This window comes from Melospiza georgiana, chromosome 18 (assembly GCF_028018845.1).
Source record: "Melospiza georgiana isolate bMelGeo1 chromosome 18, bMelGeo1.pri, whole genome shotgun sequence".
Lineage (NCBI taxonomy): Eukaryota > Metazoa > Chordata > Aves > Passeriformes > Passerellidae > Melospiza > Melospiza georgiana.
In genome coordinates this window covers 2,012,595-2,031,503 of record NC_080447.1, presented here as the reverse complement: position 1 = coordinate 2,031,503, position 18,909 = coordinate 2,012,595, and the positions used below count along the sequence as shown (strand labels likewise).

The 18,909-nt window shown below is 53.8% G+C and overlaps 1 protein-coding gene across 13 annotated transcripts in view; it reads right to left on the bottom strand.

Moving 5' to 3' along the window:
* Nucleotides 1-9,737: 9,737 nt before the first annotated feature.
* The window catches only part of NCOR2 (nuclear receptor corepressor 2), a 225,496-nt gene continuing 216,324 nt past the window's right edge, over nt 9,738-18,909 (bottom strand). For all 13 annotated transcript variants that reach the window (XM_058036731.1, XM_058036730.1, XM_058036732.1 and 10 more), the window contains 6 exons: nt 17,871-18,017; nt 17,420-17,565; nt 16,112-16,165; nt 13,976-14,203; nt 12,181-12,360; nt 9,738-12,062 (listed from right to left, as the gene is read on the bottom strand). In XM_058036731.1, the coding sequence (XP_057892714.1) occupies nt 11,887-12,062; nt 12,181-12,360; nt 13,976-14,203; nt 16,112-16,165; nt 17,420-17,565; nt 17,871-18,017 (931 nt within the window). In that variant the 3' untranslated portion in view covers nt 9,738-11,886. The remainder of the gene's footprint in view (nt 12,063-12,180; nt 12,361-13,975; nt 14,204-16,111; nt 16,166-17,419; nt 17,566-17,870; nt 18,018-18,909) is intronic.

Sequence of the window (18,909 nt, the reverse complement as noted above, 5' to 3'; positions counted from 1 at the left end):
AGGCAGGGGCTGTGCAGGCCGGGCGAGCTCACTGGCTGACACCCAAATGCCAGATGAAGGACATGTGCGTCCACTCCTGCTATTTAAACAAAACCATAAAATGTGAGTGCTGTCCAATGAAGATTCCTGAGGTGGCAGCTAAAGCCTCAGCAGCACAAGCAGTATTAGATGCAGGATATGTGTTTTGGCAAGTGTGCTCAGATGAGCTAACCCCTAAGCTAGTGGCTTTTACTGTGCTAGTTGGATGTTGTAAATTTAAGCAGATGATGCTTGGTATTAGTTTTGCTCCTGGGATATTTCAGAGAGTAATTGCACATATCTCTGAGGGATTACAAGGTGCTGAAGTTATAATGGATGGACTTTGAATTTAAACTAGATGCCTTTAGGAACAGAAGGAAAGGTTTAGGCTGGTTTTACAGACAGCAAGAATGCTGAATATAAAATGCCAAAAGCCTCACCTAAAAGAATTTGCTGATTATGGGCAGCTACAAATTAAATAATAATAAAACTCCACATGGCTGGGATCCCTATTCCACTCAACAAAGCAGAGCTGTAAGGAAACAATAGATGCCTTCATCAAATTTCATTCCACAGCTATTTACAGTTAACAAACAATGGAAAGATTTGCTAGAGAAAGACCCTTACCTGATCCTGGAGCAGTAAAAACGTCCCCCTGCTGCCAAACCATCCAAATACCATGTGTGAGACCTTAGGCTGGGTCTGTGCTCTCCATCAGCAGATGGCAACGGCGCAGCCTGGACCTGCAGGAGTGTCTTTGGAAGTTCTAGGCAATGCCAAGCAGCTGGAGCTTATATTGTCCTCAAAAATGTCAGGAATCTCTTGCAGTGTGAAGGAGTCACCAGAAGCATGCCTGGAGTGATGGCCACCTATAGGAATGGTCTCCTCTGGAACAGGGCACTGAACTGTCACTTAAGGCAGCTCTGTGCGGAGACTGGAATGGAAGACTGTCACAGCAGATCCATCTCTGTCCCCTGAGCTGACCCTGTGGCTTCACAACTGCCTCCCCCAGAGGCCATTCCAGGATGGCTGAATCCACCTGGGGTGCTTCAGATGCAGCTCTGCAGCCTCCTGGTGTCCCGTGTGCCAGGTTCAGTGCCCCAGGGGCACCTTGGCCTCAGCAGCTGAGCCCCCAGGGCGGCTGCATGGGGCCTCTGGGTGCTTGGCAGGGTGGCAGGATGGCGACTTCCAAGGCTGGCACTGCCAACAGTGTCTGCCCGGCCACGGGACGTGGATCCAGTTCTGGTTTCCATCCCATTCCATCCCAGTGGGAGCAATTCCCACTGCAGATGCAGCCCCTGCCAATCCTCCACAGCCTGGCAGGAGCGTGCCTTGGCCCCAAACTGCCCAGCCCCAGTTTCTAAATGCCTGGAGCAGTGACACTGCAGAGGAGCAAGGACCTGCCCCAGGCCGTGCATCTTCTGCCAAAGCACTGAGTCTCCTGCTGCTGGCAGCAAGCCCAGCCACAGCAGGGAAATTAATGCAGGAATGGCTTGTTCTCAAGCAGGATAAAGGGTCCTGGAATTGCTTTTTTGGGGTGTAAGGAGGGAGTTTTATGGGCTCTATTTTCTGCTTCTAATAATGATATTTGATCTAAACAGTTCCACGCCTTGGAGTCCACAGCAGATGGGGAGTTCACATCTACGAGGGTGAAAATGCTCATCCTGCCAAGCCTTTGATTCTCATCGTATCCTTCCTACCCTGCAAACAGGCGGACAGCACATTTCTAGCATAAAAATATCCTCCTCTCCAGCTAACCACCTCCAGATTCCCTTCCTGAGCCTGTTCTGAGCCTGGTGATTAGACATTTCTATATACATAAACATTCAGATCATCTCCCCAAGGTTCTTCCTGTCTCACAAGCAAATCCTGAGACCAGCAACTATTTGCAGCTCCTTGAAATACAAAAGGGCTCCTTCCAAGTTATCTGCTGTGGTTGGGGCTCTCCGTGCCCCTCTGCCCAGGGCTCCTGGCTGCATCCCCCTATCCCAGGACATTGAAATTCCCATCACTCCTTCTCTGGAGACCAAACTGCTCCAAACACCCCGTGTTGATGGTCAAGGGACTGGGAAAGGGTCGAGCCAAGGGACTGTGTAGACTGGGGAACATTTTGGGCTGGGATGCAGCATGGAGTGCCTGGGCATAGGTAACTTGCAGAGAGAGCTGCAGACCCACACCAAAACCCACACAAAGCAGTGGAGGAATGAACAACAGACACACACGCGTGTGCAAGCTGCTTTCTCTTTGATGGAGGATTGTGGAAACCTTACCTTCCCCTGGGGCTTTGCAGTGAAATAACCTGATTATTCATGAACCAGCCAGAATCATCAATCCCTCATTTATCATTTTCAACATAAATAATATGGGCAAGAGAGGAACACGCCAGCAATAAACTAGTTATAGATGTAGTGTTGAAATCTGCCCGTATCCTTTAAATATGCCCCCAGTTACTGATAACAAACAGGGATCCAGCCGACTCCTCTCCTGATTCCTGAGCATTGGATTACAAAGGACACAAGCCAGCACTCGGCTTTGTGTGAGTGAAAGTCCATTTGGCGCTCGCGTGGGCGGCCAGCTAGGAAATGGCAGCAAATTTTAAAAAAACCCACATTTGTCTTGCTGACAAATGCCTCCAGGAAATAAAAGCCTTTGTATTCTTCTTTGACCTCTTCCACTCGCAGATGGGTTTCGCTGTGCTTCCGACAGTGATTCTTTTTTAGCGCCTGCACTTCCAGGATATTTATTTTATCTGCTGACGAGCACGGCTCGCAGGGGCCACGATGCACATCATGTTATGGGGCTGTTGTGGCTGGGGAGGATGGCCTTGGATGGGGTTTTACCTTCCAGTCCAGCTGTGAACGAGGCATTTTGGGATGGATGCTCTCGTAGAGCGCCCTTGGCTGGTTGAGCAGCAGCTTTACCCTGAGACACATTGACCCAGAGGAGAGAGCACCCAGAGCCACGCAGGTCCCTCAGTGTCCAGGAGAGGAGTTGAGCATCCTTCCAGCTCTAGTGGGAGCCTGTTTTCCACGTGGACTGATGGTGGAGTGGAGCAGGGGATGGAGGAGCAGCCCTTGAGGCTCAGGGTGCTTTGAGAGCAGAGCTCTGCCCTCAGCCCTGCAGCCTCTCCTTTCTGAGTCCCCCAGGACTTGTTCTGGCAGCACCAGCCCCGTGTGTGAGCCCAGCCCTGGCTGAGGCACTCTGGTAATGAGCTACGTGTTCTTCCCAAGGCCCCCAGGCTTGGCAGGGACCCTCTGGAGCCCAGCTCTGCCCATGGGCAGCCCCATTCAGCACTTTTGGGGAAGGTTTCCCTTGTCCTCCCCCTGCCCCTCACTGCACTCCTCCCAGGGTCTCTCCTCTCTGTGCACTCTGAAAGAAGCGGGGAGGGAAATCACAATGTGTTTAAACACTGCCTAATGGTGAAAAATAACATCTGGAGAACAGCCTTGCCCTTCACAGAGTGCTCCACCTCCACGTCTCCCAACAGGGAACAGACCCAGAAGGATCCCATCAGCTCAGCACTGGGACCAGCTCTCCCTGTGGGTGCCACTGGCCAGGGCAGCAGGTACCCAAGAGCCTGCAGAGGCGGCTGGCCAAAGCCACACTCACTGCTGGGAGATTTCAGAGAGTAAGAGAAGCTCAGCAAGGGGTGACTCCCTGCCCATGCCTGTGCCTCCCATGCTGGCCCATCTCCCCCGTTCCCCCAGGAAACAAACCTGCTTCATTGGAGCCTGTTCCAGCCAACATTAACACACTCTGCTTTACTTCCCAGCATGGCCTGGGGCAGAAAGCAACATCTGAACCTAATAAAAAGGCCGCCCTCCCCCTCAAAGAGACCCAAGAGCAACCTCTGCTATTTGGTTTCCAGCCTCTGCTGTTTGGTTTCTCCTTCGGCAGTGAATGGAGGAGGCAGCCCCAGCTCAGGGGCTCTGGCTGGCCTGAAGGGGAGCAGGATGTTCTGGCAGCCCATGGAGACTGGCAGCTTAAAAGTGACTCCAGTGGGGTGGAGTTAGATGGGTTTCAGTGCTCAGGAGCCAGTTGTGACTTCTCACTGGGATATAAGGACTTGTCCTTGCCTTGAACAGAATGGTGCTCTTTTCCAGTTCCAAAACCATGAAAGCTGGAGATGGCTCTAAGCCAAGGCCCAGGATTAATATCCCCATGGGGGAAAGCTCTGCTTTGGTCCAACTGGAATGCAGTTCCAGACCTGGCACCCATCTTGAGGCACACACCAACCAGGTTCCTTGTGCCTGACCTCTGGCAGCTGCTTTGCTTTCTGGACAGGGCTCAGGATGAAACAGCAGCAGAAAATGCTCCTGGGCCTGGGGCAGAGCTGGATCAGGATTTCACAGCTGAAGTCTAGACTTTTGCAAACAAACACCTGAGTCAGTGGAGTCCAAACCTCTTCAGAATCCCTCACTGGAGCTGATTTGGGGCCCATCAGGCCACACCTGCTGACAGCTGCACAGAGCAGTTGGAGGAACATGTTCAATTAGGATGGAGTGTCTTCAGCAGCAGCCTCCTGCATGGTGCTGCTCAGTTATTTCCTCTTCATGCAGCCTTCCCTCCTCCTGTGCCATTGGAGGCAGGAGAGGAACCCCCAGAAGCTCCTGGCACTGCCCCTCTCCCATGGCACAATGTTTTCCACAAATACTGACCTGCAGCTTGTGGAACAGCTGCCCACAGGTGAGAGCTCACAACAACCTCCCCAGGGCTCCTGCTGGCTCCATGAGTTTCCTCAGCATCTGCTCAGGAGCACTGGGGCTGCCATGGCAATTAATAATGACTAATCTAGATGCACCATCGTCAGCATGGCCAGCATGGCCAGCATCTCCTCTGCCCTGACTTACTTCAGCAAATATTGCAACAGTCTCCTCCAAGCTGAACATGCATTTAGTCATCAGAGAGATTGCAAATGACTAATAAATATGAAAAGAAGTTGGGGAGCAGCAAAAATTTCTGGACCAAGATCAGTCTGTACTGACAAATGCTGCTTTCCCTAAGCAAAAGTACCCTGCAGAGTTTAAAACAGCATCTGACTTCAAAGCAGACAGCTCTCCAGATGGAGCTTACCACCCCTGCAACACCCTGGGCTCCGTCAGGTTCCCTGCATTTGCAGAGGGACAGGGGATGATTTCCAAACAGGGAAACGCAGCAGCCCTGGGAGCAGAGTGTGACTGGGGCTGGGCTGCCCTCCCCAGCACCACGGGCTGCCCTTGCTGCCTCCTCTCCTTTTCCAAGGGGAGAGCCTCCCCTGCCAGCTGTGCCTGCAGCTGGGATGGACTCAGACCCTCCTCAGTGGGAGCCTCAGACCCTCCTGTACTGGAAGGCAGAGTCAGAAAGTGCCGTGCTTGCAGCACAAGGATTTCACCTTTCAGCTCTGTTTTGCAGATTCCCAGTTCAGGGCATGCAGGCAGATGCTGTGAATTTCACAGGGTGGCTTTGGTCACCCTGGTGCCACCAAAGGAAAGGACCTGCAATGTGCCATGCACTGGGGCTGCCCAGCTGCACCTCCCCTGCAGCCCTGCCAGGGGGTTTCTCCACAGCTGCAGAGCTGTGTGCCCATGGATTTCATTTCAGGGCTATTTCTGCAGGGCTGGCTGGCTGCTGTGTTGGTTATTTGCTGGTGCTGCAGGCTCCCAGCCCCTCTGAGCACTTGCCCTTCAGTAACACCAACACCAACCTGAGATCACTCCAGATACAACTGCTCCAACTCCTGTCTGTGGCCAGTGATTTATTACCACTCCACTGCCTGGAGTCCTGACAAATCCTTTTTGGTAATTGCAGGAGGCCAAAACATGAGAGGATAAATTAACCTGACAATTAATTCAGCTGTTACTCACACAGGCACATAGTGACACTCATTCCCAAGTCTCTCATGGACCCGATTCTCCCCAGATGGCACAGAAGGCAGGCAGAGCTCAGCCAGCCTGGACACCTCTGCCCGGCACCCTCCAGGGCCCCAGGGCTGATAAGAGCCAGCATCCCACCAAAAGCTGCTCTATTTTCCTTCCAAGTCACTTGCCAGCCTACCCCGTCTCATCTCGTGCCAAGATCAGCTCTTTAGCCCTCTGCATCATTATCACAGAGCATATACAATTCCATGGCAAATCACAAGAACTGATGGATGGCTATTTGGATTGCAGCTGTCAGGGGAGTGTAAAATGCTTCCTGCTGTGCAGAGCCCAGGAACAGCCTCTGGCCAAGCTGGGCTGGTGAGTGAGGGCTGTGGGCCACCATGGTGGCAGGACACAGGGCTGGTGCTGCCAGCACAGAGCTCTGGAATTCTGCTGTGATTTGAACCCTTTTATAAAACAAACATGCCCTGCTCATGGCTGGGTACCCCAGCTGCATCCCAGTCCTTTCATCACCCACGGGGCCCCTGTGGGATGGTGCTGGTGCCCAGTGCAGGTCCTGGGGTGCACAACAAGGGCAGCCTCCACCTGGTGCCCTTTTCTCCCTGCTCTCATCATTCTGCCTGGCCTAGCTAAAAAAAAAAAAAAAAACAACCCAAAACCACAAACATCTTCTTGTTTAATTCTTTCAAAAAAAAAAAAAAAAAAAAAAAAAAAAAAATCTCTAATCCTGACTAAACACCAGTTCATCACCAGAAGGTCACAATGCTCCTGCACCTTCTCAAAGAGCAAAGGTATCAGGGCCATCTTTTATCTTCCCTTTCTCCTCAAAAACTCTTGTCTGCCACTTAAAATACAAGTGAGTGTGGATTGCTGGCATATTTTTATTGCAGGTTTTCAAAGCCATCTGCTTTTGTCCCATTTCATTTTCATCTCTTTATGTAAGAGCTTTGCAAGTAGACCTAAAGTTTTCCATCATTAAATTCTAAGTGTTGGCCTTGAATTGAGAGTTTTCCCACCTTCTCTTTCTTCAGCATCAGTGTGAATTATTGACCAGGGAGATGGCTGTCAGCCCTTGTCAGCATTTAAACCCTGATGTGAGAGGTTGAACAGCCCAGCTCCTGTTTGTACTGGTTATTAACTTACTCTAATTGCCTTCAGAGTGGCAAAGGCCTTTCCATGAAGGTTTTTCAACAAAATCTCTGGTCTCAAGAGATTTTCAGGCTGATTTTTAAGAGGCAGCAGTGTCTGCCTGGTGCATTGCCATGGCAGCTGGTTGCTGGAGGAGCACATGGAGACAGGAGGAGGCAGATTTGGTCAGTGTGGGTACATACCTGGAGGGATTTCAGAGGGTGTCTCAGCAATCCAGATGATCCAGGGTCAATCTCAGCAGCATGGAGAAAGAAACCTTTTGGACATCCCTTGGGCAGACACAGCAGTGCTGGCAGAAGGCAGGGATACACCCCGGCTGAAATGCTCATTGCTGTGCTCAGGAAAACATCATTTGTGTAAAATCCATTTCTGAGCCCCAGGAAAGGCAGCAGAAGGCACTCAAACCACCTAACAGCCACTCAAGGGACTGAATTCCACACAGTCATCAATTACTCCTCATGCAGAGCCATCTCCCTGGGCTCAGTGACCCCCACCCTCAGCAGTGGGAAGTGCTCCCCAGCCCATGGCATCACTGTGGGAGGGGACCTGGGCACTCCCAGCTGAATTCAATCACACCTGACAGGACAGGTGTTGGAGGTTAAGCAATTCAGACCCACAGACAGATCCCAGGGCTTCTTAACTAGGTTTTACTTCTCAACTAGGCAGTCACTCTTTGGCCTCCCCCCAAATTTCCTGCAGCCCTGGGTGAACGAGACGGGGCTCTAGGGGTGCTCACTGTGCCCTCATACACGGACAAACCCCTGCTGCCATCACCCCTCAGCCCATTCCACCTCGGACACCCCATCAGTGCCAGCACAGGGGTCCCTTCACCCTCCCACCCTCACCACGAGCAGCTCACACACACCCTCAGCAGGAGCTGCTTTCTGCTGCCAGAGAACTTTGGATTGGGTTGGTTTGTTTGCTCATTTATTAGGGAACCAGCAGGGCAGAGCTCGCTCGCTGTGACAGTGAACAAACCCACCTTGAGCAGAGCCTCCCTCCCCTTGCAGAGAGCTGTGCCATTATTTGCACCTGCTGGGCTCTGCACAGGTCCCTCCACAGCAGCTGTGCCCAGGCTGGGTACACACACAGAGATTTCCCCCTCCCAGTACAGTTCAAGAGACAAATTTTGCAGTGATTTGTTTGCGTTTGTACAAGTTACAAAGTTGGTAAAAGTTAAGTTTAAACTTGGGGCTTTGGAATAGTTTAAATGTGAGTTTCTCCTGGACAGCACGAGCTGGTGCTGCCAGACCCTGCTGTGAGATTTTGGGGTGCTTGGGGATGCCCTGGTGGGGAGAAGGAGAGCCAGAGGGGGAACACCACAACCTACAGGAGCAGCAGCTCCTCCTTCCTCAAAACCACCCTCCCCTGGGTCCACACCTGAGCAGGTGAAGTGGGGCCATCCCTCTGCAGCCTCCAGGTACAGGGGGGATCCTCACCAAGCATCTCTGGGCCTCCTGCCCACTCAGTGCCAGCTCGTGGATGTGACACAAATTAATTAACCTGCAGCAGGAGGATGCTCTGCTGCTGCACCACAGCACGGGGGCTCAGAGCTCCCCAGTGGGAGCTGCTGCTGCTCCAGGGCTCTCCTCAGAGTCCCTCCATCCTGTCCCTGCTGCTGCCAGGGGCAGGCAGCTCCAGGAGGGGATGGGGTGCATGGGGAGGCCCAGCAATGGAGGCACAGCAAGATAGAGAGTGCCAAAACCAAGCAGTGCTGTGGCCAAGTGGGGGGCTGAGCTCTCAGCAAGGTGGTACCCCCAGGCAAAACCCACCTGTGCTGGCCTCAGCTGCTCCCCCAGCCTAGGGCAGATGGGATGGGGGCACAAGGCACAGCCAGGGCCTGAGCTCCTGCACAGAGTTGGAACAGCAGCAGTGTTACCATGTTCCCCCTTCAGGATCAATGGCAAAGGATCCCACTGAGCAGGGGGTGAGGCTGCTGGAGCCCTGCAGCATCTCAGTGTCACCTTCACGTCCTCCCAGTCCCCTCCAGCCCACACTGCCCTGCCCAGCAGCTGGGTGATATCTGCCTGCCCATCCATCCATCCATCCATCCATCCATCCATCCATCCATCCAGCAGCACTGAGCCACCAACCCCATAAGGGCTGAACACCCTCACCAATATCTCAGAACTCTCCTGCCATGCTTGTGGCACAGCCTCGGGTATTGCTGTGTTTTGGGCTCCTGGACAGCCCAGCCCCTCATCTTCACAGACAGAAAACAGTGGGAGTGAGAGAAGGAGAGAAACAGAGCTCTGGGGTGGCACTGGAGGGTGGCACAGGCTCTTCCCTCCACCCACAGCTCGGGGTGCTGCCCAGGGCTGTGACAGGGAGTGCAGCCCAGCCCTGGTGAACGCTGCGCAGGGCTGTGACAGGGAGTGCAGCCCAGCCCTGCCAGCTGGGGGGAGCCAAGGCAGCTCTGCAGCTCCCTCATGTCCCCACACGCGGCTGCAGGGCTGGCACGGGGTGCCCACGAGGTGCCCTCGAGGTGCCCATGTGGTGCCAGACCCCAATGCCGCCCCAGCACCTCCACCCTGGCGTGCTCCCCACCTACCCTGGCGAGAGCCCCGGGCAGCTCCAGGGCCCTCCTGCCACCCCTCTGGGCACGGCTCAGCCTCGCCGGGTCCCTGGTGGCACTGCCAGCTCTGCAGCCGCCATCCGTCGCTCGCTGCGCCTTCCTGCACGCCTGCAGACACCAAGCAGCACACAGTATTGCTACTGTGCCAAGTGGGAACTTTATTCTTTGTTGTGGTTGGGGTTTTTTCCGCTATTTTTTCCGAATCGGCTAAGGAGGCGGCTTTGAAGATGGGTCAGATTTGGATAATTCTTTTTTTTTCCCAGCAGAATCTGCAACATTTTAATAGCGTTTTGCCCAGACATCAGCTCTGTGAGTTTGTACAGCTCAGAGCCACAGAGACACCAGCAGCAATAACCTGGGAACGCAAAAACTTTCCACATCGCTTGTGCATTGTCTCGGATTTTTTTCTTAAAAAAAAAAAATAAAAGCACAACAGAAAAGACACAAACATTGATGAACATTTAAAAACCTGTACATTGTAAAAAAACAAAACAAAAAATAAAACCCAACAGGAAAAAAAAAAACAAACAAAACAAACCCCAAACAAACAACAAACACCATCATTCTCTTGCTTTGAAATCAGAATCAACCTGGGAACGTTGCAGGGGGAAAAGAAAGATCCGTGGGGAAGGTGAGGGCGCCTGAGCCCGCGGGGCTGGGCCGGGCTGGGGCTCCTCTAGCGTATAGAATGCAAAGCATTTAATACATTTTATTTTTTTTTTCCTTTTTTTGCCATTCGTTTTTCCCCCCAGAGCGAGAAAGCAGAAGTGAATGAAAAAAAGTCTGTCTAATATTTTTGTTCTTTAACCATGTAACTGCAGATATGAGCCAACATCATGGAATGAAAAAAATAATGTAAAGTAGAGCATTCGTGTGTATCACAAAAATACAATAAAAACTTTTTTTTTTAACTTTTTTTCCTTTTTTTTTTTTTTTTAAAGTTTCCTGTGAACTCCCTGCCACGCTGGCCTCCTGCCCACTCTGCCCCTGCCCTGGCCAGCTTGGAGGGCTCTGGAGAATCAACGTTTACAACCAGCAAAGGTGTGTGTAACGGGGGGCCCTGCAACCATGGCAAGATTTTTGTTTGGTTTTTTTTTTTTAAACTAAGTACATACATTCTCCTGACTCCCAGATAACTGTGATGGATCATCGTTACCTTCTTTTTTTTTTTAAACCCTTCCATACAATGGACAAATGCATCAAAGCCTCCATGTAAGAACAGAACCTCTTTTACAGCATGTAATACTGTGTTTTGTTTAAGTCCTTCCTTGCGTAAAATATTGACATAATTCACTGAAGGTATCAAAAATATACCCTGTAGACCAATACAATTTACAATTGCCTTTTCTCACCATTCAGAAAACAATGCACTTAAAGCAACCGAGCCCCTGGGTGGGCAGCGCGTGAGCCAGCCCGGGACGTCCCTGCCCGCTCCGAGGGACCCGGGATTGCTTCCATCCAAGGGACCAGGATTTCTGTGGGTTTTTTAAAGAAACAGCTCTTCTCTCCCTCCCTGCCCGCTCCTCCCAGCCATGTTCGAGGCGTGTCGTGGCGGGGCCGATCCGTCCTGTCCTGTGACACGGGAATGCCGGGCACCAGCCCTGGGATCAGCCAGGGAACCGACCCGGGGCGCTCTGTCCCGTTTCACTTCTCAACCGTTCGTTTGTGGTTTTTTAAATCTTCTCTTTAACCCGCTCGAGGTTTTGCAATTCTGAGGCACATCCCCATGGCCGGGTGCGGGGGAGCATCCCCTGCCCGCTGCCAGCTCCGCAGAACATCCCGCAGCCCTCGCGGGACGGGGCCGGCAGAGCGTCCCAGCGGCCCGGGACGGACACACGGCCCCGGGACGGACACACGGCCGCTCACGGTCCCTCTGGAGCACGGGGTCACCGCCCAGCACGGCTGCCAAGATCGAAGATGGGTTCCTTGGGTTTTGTCTCGTTAAGGCTTTTTTCTTTTCTTTATCAGACCGAAGAGGATGCAGAAATTTCCAGATGTTGAGAAAGAAAAAAAAAATAACCCAAACAAAATTAAAAAAAAACAAAAACAAAACAAAAAAAAAAAAAAAAAACCAACCATCATCCCCACCAATTTGGCTGGTTGGGAGAGAAGGGATTGAAAGAAAAAAAAAAGAAAAAAAAGGAAAAGGGAAAAATGAAACAGCTCTGCTCCTGCATCTTCGCTCGTGAGAGCCGGCGGGGCCGGGGTGGTGGGCGCTCGCCCCGGGTGTCCCGCTCGCTCCCCGTGCCCCGGGTTTGGTCGCCGTCTCCCTGCCCCTGGCTCCTCTCATTCACTGTCCGAAAGGGTTTCGTACTGGGAGCAGAGCAGGGGCTTGGGCTCCTCATCCCAGGCGTGGTGCTGGCTGCCGGGGGTGCCCTGTGGCAGCGGGGCGCTGGGCGCTGCCGTCACCACCCCGCTGGGGAGCCGCATGGTCAGCGGGTTGTAGGGGAACGGCGTCGAACCTGCGCGGAGGAGGCAGCAGAGTCAGCACCGGCGCGGCCGTGCCCCCGTCCCTGCAGCCTCCCCAGGGCCCTGCCAGGGTGGCACGGCCGCTCTGGGGACCGTCCCCTCCTGCCCTACCTGCGGACGACGGCCTGTCCTCCCAGACGCGGTTGGTGAGCGGAGTCCTGCGGTTGCAGTCGCCCTCCGAGTGCACCGAGGACACCGAGGGCGGCCGCTCGCCCGCGGACAGACCCGGCGCCGGAGACTTGGCCTTGCGGCTGTTGGGTCTGGCAGCGATCTTTGGCTTCCCCCCTCCTCCTGCAAAGAGAGGCACCCGCTGTCACCCGGCTCCTCGTGACAGCGCTCGGGGCTTGGGGAGGGGTGCGGGTTCCCAGCGCTTCCCTTTCAGGAGCTTTGCAAAAATGGCTCGTGGCAGGAGGAAAGCTCACCCCGGGCCGACGGCAGCACGGCGGGGAATGGCGGTGGGGAGGATGGAGGAGGGCTCTGCTCCCTCCTGGGCTGCCCCGCTTTGGGGGTTGATGCCACCAACTGTCCCATGGAGGGACGTGGGGCAGGAGAGGCCATGTGGCTTTGGCCGTTTCCCTGCAGGATCTGCTCCCAAGCTGGCTCATGGCTCAGCCCACAATCACGGCTCACAAACGGCTCCGTGTGCTGCCCCACACACACAGAGCCCCCGGAGCTGTGGGGTGCCAGAGCCCTGAGCACACGCCCCATTCTCATGGTCTGTGTGGCCAGGATGGTCTTTCATCCCTCCTTACAGCAGAATCCCTGGGGATGTTTGGTTTTTAAAAGGTTTGAAGCCAGAAGAGGCTCTGTGGGCAGGTGAGCTCAGCTCCCTTGGGGGAGCATCCCTCCCAAGGGGGAGGGATGGATGGGCCCTGCATCCCACCCTGCCATCCACCAGGCACGGGGAGGCACAGCTGGAAGAAGCTGCTGGTTTCATGCAGGAGTCAGAAAAGCTTTTCTGCAAAAAGCTTTAGAGTGCCTGGTGTTAGGTGACCCAGAGAGGGGTGAGCTGACCTGAGGAAGGTGCACGTGTGCACCCAGGATCTGCTCCTGAGCCAGGGGCTCTGTGCCTGGATTCCCAAGGGTGATCCCTGGCAGTGGTGTCATGGGACAGGGCATTTGCATGAGGCCCTTGTGTGTGGGGGGCAAATGCTTCCACCATCCATCCCTGCTCCCTCTCCTCCCTCCCTTTCTTAAGTGGGGATTTGTGCAGCCACCCTCTCATCTCTGCTCAAGTCTCCCCAAAGCTGAGCAGACCCTGCCATGGGGCTCTGCAAGCCCCACCAGGGCCTATGGGGCAGCTCACCCCCAGCTCTCCTCTCTTATCATCCCCCAGGCATCACTTTTAGCTCCCCTACAATCTCCCTCTTGCTCCAGGGCACTCCCAGATCCCATATCCTCATCCCAGGTTGGATTCTGCCCTGACACTCTCAGAGACTGGAGTGGGGAAAATGCTACCCTGCTCTGTGTCCTTCACACCAGCCCTTCTCAGCACCTTCCCCTCTTCTGGCAGCAGTGATCCCACTCAGGGTTTAAAGACAGTTGGGGCTTGCTATTTAAGTTTATGCCTTTTTGATTTTTTGGGTGTGGGGGAGTTCCACCCCCATAAACTTCTCCATTGTGTAAAAAATATATAGGAAAAGGAGATATTAAAAACCAACAAATAGGGAAAGGAGCAAGTCAGTGGTTTAGAGAAAGCAACAGCACCTTTGGAGACTATTAAATTAACATCAAACAGGATTAATCAGCAGATCCACAAAGCTCAAAGCTGGGGCAGGGAGGGGAGAGAAGAAAACCAAAATGAACAAAAATGGGGAGGGGAGGAATAAATCCCCCTCTAAATGGGGAGATAAAAGGGCTGAGAATTAATAACACAGAGAGAGTGAAGGTGGAGAGGGCTGCAGACCTGGCAAGGAGCGCACGTCCTCGTTTCGTCCATCAGCAGGAGTTATGGGCATAGCAGCGGGCAGGCTTGCACTGGCATTCAGAGAGTTAAAAGCATTGGCACTGAGAGGTGAGCGCTCTTCCCACTGCTCGTCATATTTACCCATTAGGGCTTTCCTAATTATTGCCTCCAACCCCATGTTGGTACTGGAATTCTCTTGGACCGACTGGCTCCTACAACTGATTAGCCCTGGGAGATACGGGAGAGGGAGGAGAGAGGGGTCGGGAGGTGGGGGGGAGCCAAATGAGAAGAAAGATGGGGGGGACGGGGAAAGGGGGAGAAAGGAGACAAGGGAGAAGGGAAGAAACAAACAGTCAGCACATTCTCGCAAAGCAACAAACTTTGTCATCTTGTTCTTTAAAGCACTGCGATGCACCCGTCCTCCTCCTCCTCCTCCTCCTCCTCCTCCTCCCGCTCCATCCCGCCCCGGGGCTCGGCGGGGGCTGGCGTGGGACGGATGGGACTCACTCTGGGATCTGGGCTTTGGGAAGGTTCCCCAGGGCCAGGGGACAAGGGTTTGCCACTGAGCCCCAGGGAGCATCTCCAAGGAGCAGGGGCTGTGCTCCCAACCCAGCCAGGCTCGGCATGGGGACAGGAGGAAAGTCATTTGGATGGGGGGGTCCCTATGCACACACAACAAAAGTCAGTGTGCCAGGAATTTGGAGGCTGGGGTGGGTTCCCATAAAGGAAATCAGGGAAGGAAGAAGGAGTACCCCATAAAAACACTTGATGAGAAAGACGTGTCTGGATTTGGCCCTGGGGTGGTGACAGGGTGCAGGCAGCGCCCAGAGCTGCCGGTGTGGGTCAGGCTACATGGGGAGGGGGGAGCGTCCTGCTGTCCCTCCTGGAGCTCTCTGCAAGCCCCCTGCCCCCCTCTCTCCCCAGGCCGGGGTCCCCGGGGCCCAGCGGGACAGGATGCAGAGGCGAGGTGTGGGTGAGTCTCAAGCCATGCAGTTATGGAGCAGCACCGCACAGGGACCAGAGGCTCGGCCGCGCCACCGCCACTCCCGGGTGGCACTCACAGGGAACAAGCAAGGGCAAAATACACACACGGAACTGCCAGGCCCCCAGCTGAGCCCATCCTGGCGAGTTTGTTTGGGATCCCTGCCCCTCTGCTTGGAACGGGACACATCCCAGGTTCCCATTGTCTGAACGCTTGTCTTGCTGTAAGAACAGGCAGGGTCTTTGCTGGTCCCCTCTAGCCTAAACTGACCCTCAGATCTTGTCTGCCAGGACCCTCAGGTCCTACCTGGCTGCACCTGCTCACCCCAGCAGCTGATGCCAGCTCACTTCTTCTCCCCAGCTCATTTCCCCAGGCAAGCAGTCCTATACCACTGACCCTCCCACAGCACCAAACCCCTGCCCACAGCATCTCCTGCCCTTGGCTGTGGGAAACCGGCTGTTCTCCTACTTAAAACTAACAACCTGAAGGCATTCCTGCTGTAGGAGAGCATTAATTCTTAATCAATTAAGTAGCAATTAGTATTCCTCAGTGGGAATTTGCTCCCAATTTGCTTTTTGAGTCCACCTGGACATGCTGCAGGTGGCAACAGGGTGACAGCTTCCCACTGTCATTCCCCCTGGGCTGGTTCTGGGCCTGAACACTCCTCCAGCTCCCAGGAGACACCTCCTCCTGCCACAGCAACCCTCAGCTCCCTTTTGGTCCTCAACATTGCCACTTTGCCCAGCACCGGGTGCTGCTCTTGCCCCAGTTTGCTCCTGCATCCTGCCCAGCCCACAGTGACAGACCCCACTGCCCTCCCACCCACCCACACGGTCCCACAAGGGCAGGGTGCCCTCTCCAGGTGTGAGGTCCACCTTGCTAAGATGGTTTAACCCTCTGATGGCATCAGATGGCCAACCCTTGCTTCACCTTTAACCTCAAACTCTGCCAGGTTTTCCAAGGAATTACACTGCCCTTTCTCCAACCCAACTGCAGGGAGTTATGATGTGTCCCGAGGCTTCTGCATCCCAGCAACTGTTACACTTGGTTTTAAGGGAAAACAGAACAAAAGAGATGCTTAAATCTACTGAGCCTCCTGCTCTCCATAGCTGTAAGCCCTGTGGGAAATGAGGTTCAGGTACGTGGGGAGTTACCTGCTCCAGTAATCGCTGGCATGTTGAAAATCTCTGTCCCAGGCTGCCCCACATCTGGAGAAAAACAAAGAAGCTCTTCAGCACGGGGAGCAGCACGGGCAGGTGAGGGGCTGGGAGGACCTGCCATGGCAGCCGTGACAAGACTCCCCTGTCTCCATCCCCGCACACTGGACAGCAGCCCAGCTTCCCCCCGTGCCTTTGGGAGATCCACAGTGGGCACCTTCACCAGGAGGGAAAGGGCACAACAGCAGAGCCCTGGAAGCCAGGGCAATGTCTTTGTGCTCAGTGCTGGCCTCCCTCCCTTCCTGCCTCCTGCCCTTGGGATTACAAGCTCCATGGAGCCAAACCCTCTCTCCTGCCCATGGGATTTTCAAAGGCTCAATGCCCCCTATCCATCGAGCAGGTCTGGGCAGCGAAGAGGGCAAGGAGGAGGAAAAGAAATGTTAAATCAATATTTTCCCTCTTAGCTGAGCTGTTTGACTTGGATATTGCTTTCCTTAGAATAACAGAAATTCTCATCAAATAAGAGGCGTATCCAATTTCTATATATTTTTCCTTGATAAGGGAAAGTGTGGAAGGTCAGGGGGTTCAGCCACACGTCCCCAAAGGGGCATAACAATACTGTTGGCTCATGGTAACATCATCCAGGAGACCAGACAGCTCGGTCCCTCTTATCCAATGCAGCTGTTGTAAGATGGATTCAAATTGAATTAGTATTGACTGGATAATGCTGGGCTAAATTAAATTATGATCCTATCTACTCTATTAGCGGTTAATGAACGAACAGGCTGAATTTCTAATCTGAGCCAGCCTGGTTAGTTTTACAGAGCTGCACCAATATTGATGCAGGACTTAAAGTAAGGTTGGGGGGAGATGCATCTCAAGGAGGAAGGATTCAGCTTGGCTGCCCAGTCATTAAAATATCAATTGCTCTTAAGTGTCCTCCATGCTCAGCTCATTATTTCCTTCCTACTGAGGTTATCTGGTGTGGGTGGGATTGACAGCCTCAAAGCACAGAGACAGAGCTGGGAAGTCTCCCACTGCCCCCCCAGATACACACAGTCACTGCTGGCACCAGAACAGAGCATTCTAGGAAACATTTGAAACTTGTAGTTCACAAAATCACAGACTATTCTGAGTTGGAAGAGACCCACAAGGATCATTGAGCCTGACTCTTCAATGCAGACAGAGCTGTCTGGGAGCTCCCAGCCCTTTAACACAGCAGCACCCATTCCCAAATCTCCTGTGCTTTATGTGTCCTCGAGGCTTTTCCTCCCCTGGTGCCCTGCATTCCCCACAGGTTCTTACTGTACTCCGTCTCGTTTTTGTTGGTCGTGCTGAGCTTCTTGATGATCTCCTGCTTCTTGGACTTCACCATGGCAGAGTTGCTTTCTGTCAGCTTGCTGAAGAAAGCTGGACGCTGAGTGTTGTTTCCTGGGGACTTGGACCCCATCCTGCAGAGCAAAAGACCATTGGAAACCTCTGCAACATCCCCTGCACAAAGTCCTACCTAAAGAGCCTCTTCCCCCAGCGTGACTCTCGGGATCAGGCTGGGAGCTCCTGGGATACTCAGCACCTCCACCCTCTCTCCCTGTCCCAGTGATAAATGCACCCCGTGGTATTGAACAGCCACAAGCTGTGACAAATAGAGCCCCTGGGATGGGGCACAGCTTTGGGCAGCAAGGAAAGCAGCCTGGCCAGGCCCTGTGTGGGGCCATCCCCTCGCCAGGTGCCCCCAGTGCCCGTTGCCAGGCCGTACCTCTGGTCCATGGGCTCTCCCTCGCGGAACAGGACGGGGTACGGGGTGCTCTTGGCGTGCTCCGCCTCTCCCGCGCCGTCGGGTGGGGACACGGGCTCGATGCAGCTCTCCGACCCCCCTGCTGCTGCCTTGGCCTGCTCCGGGGACCTGTGCAGCAAGGGGACAGGCCATGGGGTCACTGTGACAGCCCTGTCCCCGTGCAGCACCTCGGGGATGGGAGGGGAAAGGATTCCTGCAGCACGGCCAGAGGGAGAGCGGGGTTTGGGCAGGGAGAGCTGGGCTGAGCCAAGCCCTGGGCCTGATCCCCCAAAGTGGGACAGCCGAGCCACCCAGGAGGGACCTGCTGGTGGCGGGGACACGTGGATCCCTGTGGAGGGCTGTGACAGTAACCTTTTGGGGACACTGCTTTTGATTCTATTGGTGAACACAGCAGATGGCATGTCCCATCCTCAGGGCCACACAGGAGCTGGGTGGCTGCAGGAGCTGCCTGGAGCTGGGGCAGCCTGGGGAGGATCGCTGCTGGCCCCTGATGCCTGCCCGTGGCCAGAGCTGGGAGACAGCCACGCTCCAGTCTGCGAGGAATTCCTCACAGCCAGTTCTGGGAATTTACATCTTTGTTCTTTCTGTGGTTTCTCTTTTTCCCCCAGTTTTTTCATCACTGGGTGGTCAGGGCTGGGCTTTTTTCCTTCATGTTGTAAAGCCAACTCCAGGACCAGGCTGAGCCAGGAAGAACAATCCCATTTACTGACAAGGCACCACTCATTCCTGGATACCTCTGGGTGGGAATACAGACTCATTTTTTAATTCCATACAACAGCAATCAGACCTGCCTTGTAGCAGCAAGGGGTTTTGAAAGTGACATTAAAACAAATACAGGTGGAGCCTGAAATGAACAATGCCAGTTGTCAGGGCACCTGTGTCTAATAAACTGCTAATTCACTTTGAAAGATGAAGATAAAATTAATTTTGAACCAATGGAAAACATGTTGCTTCAGGTTTTTTGGAATCATCTCTGGTCAGGGACTGAGAACAGGGACAG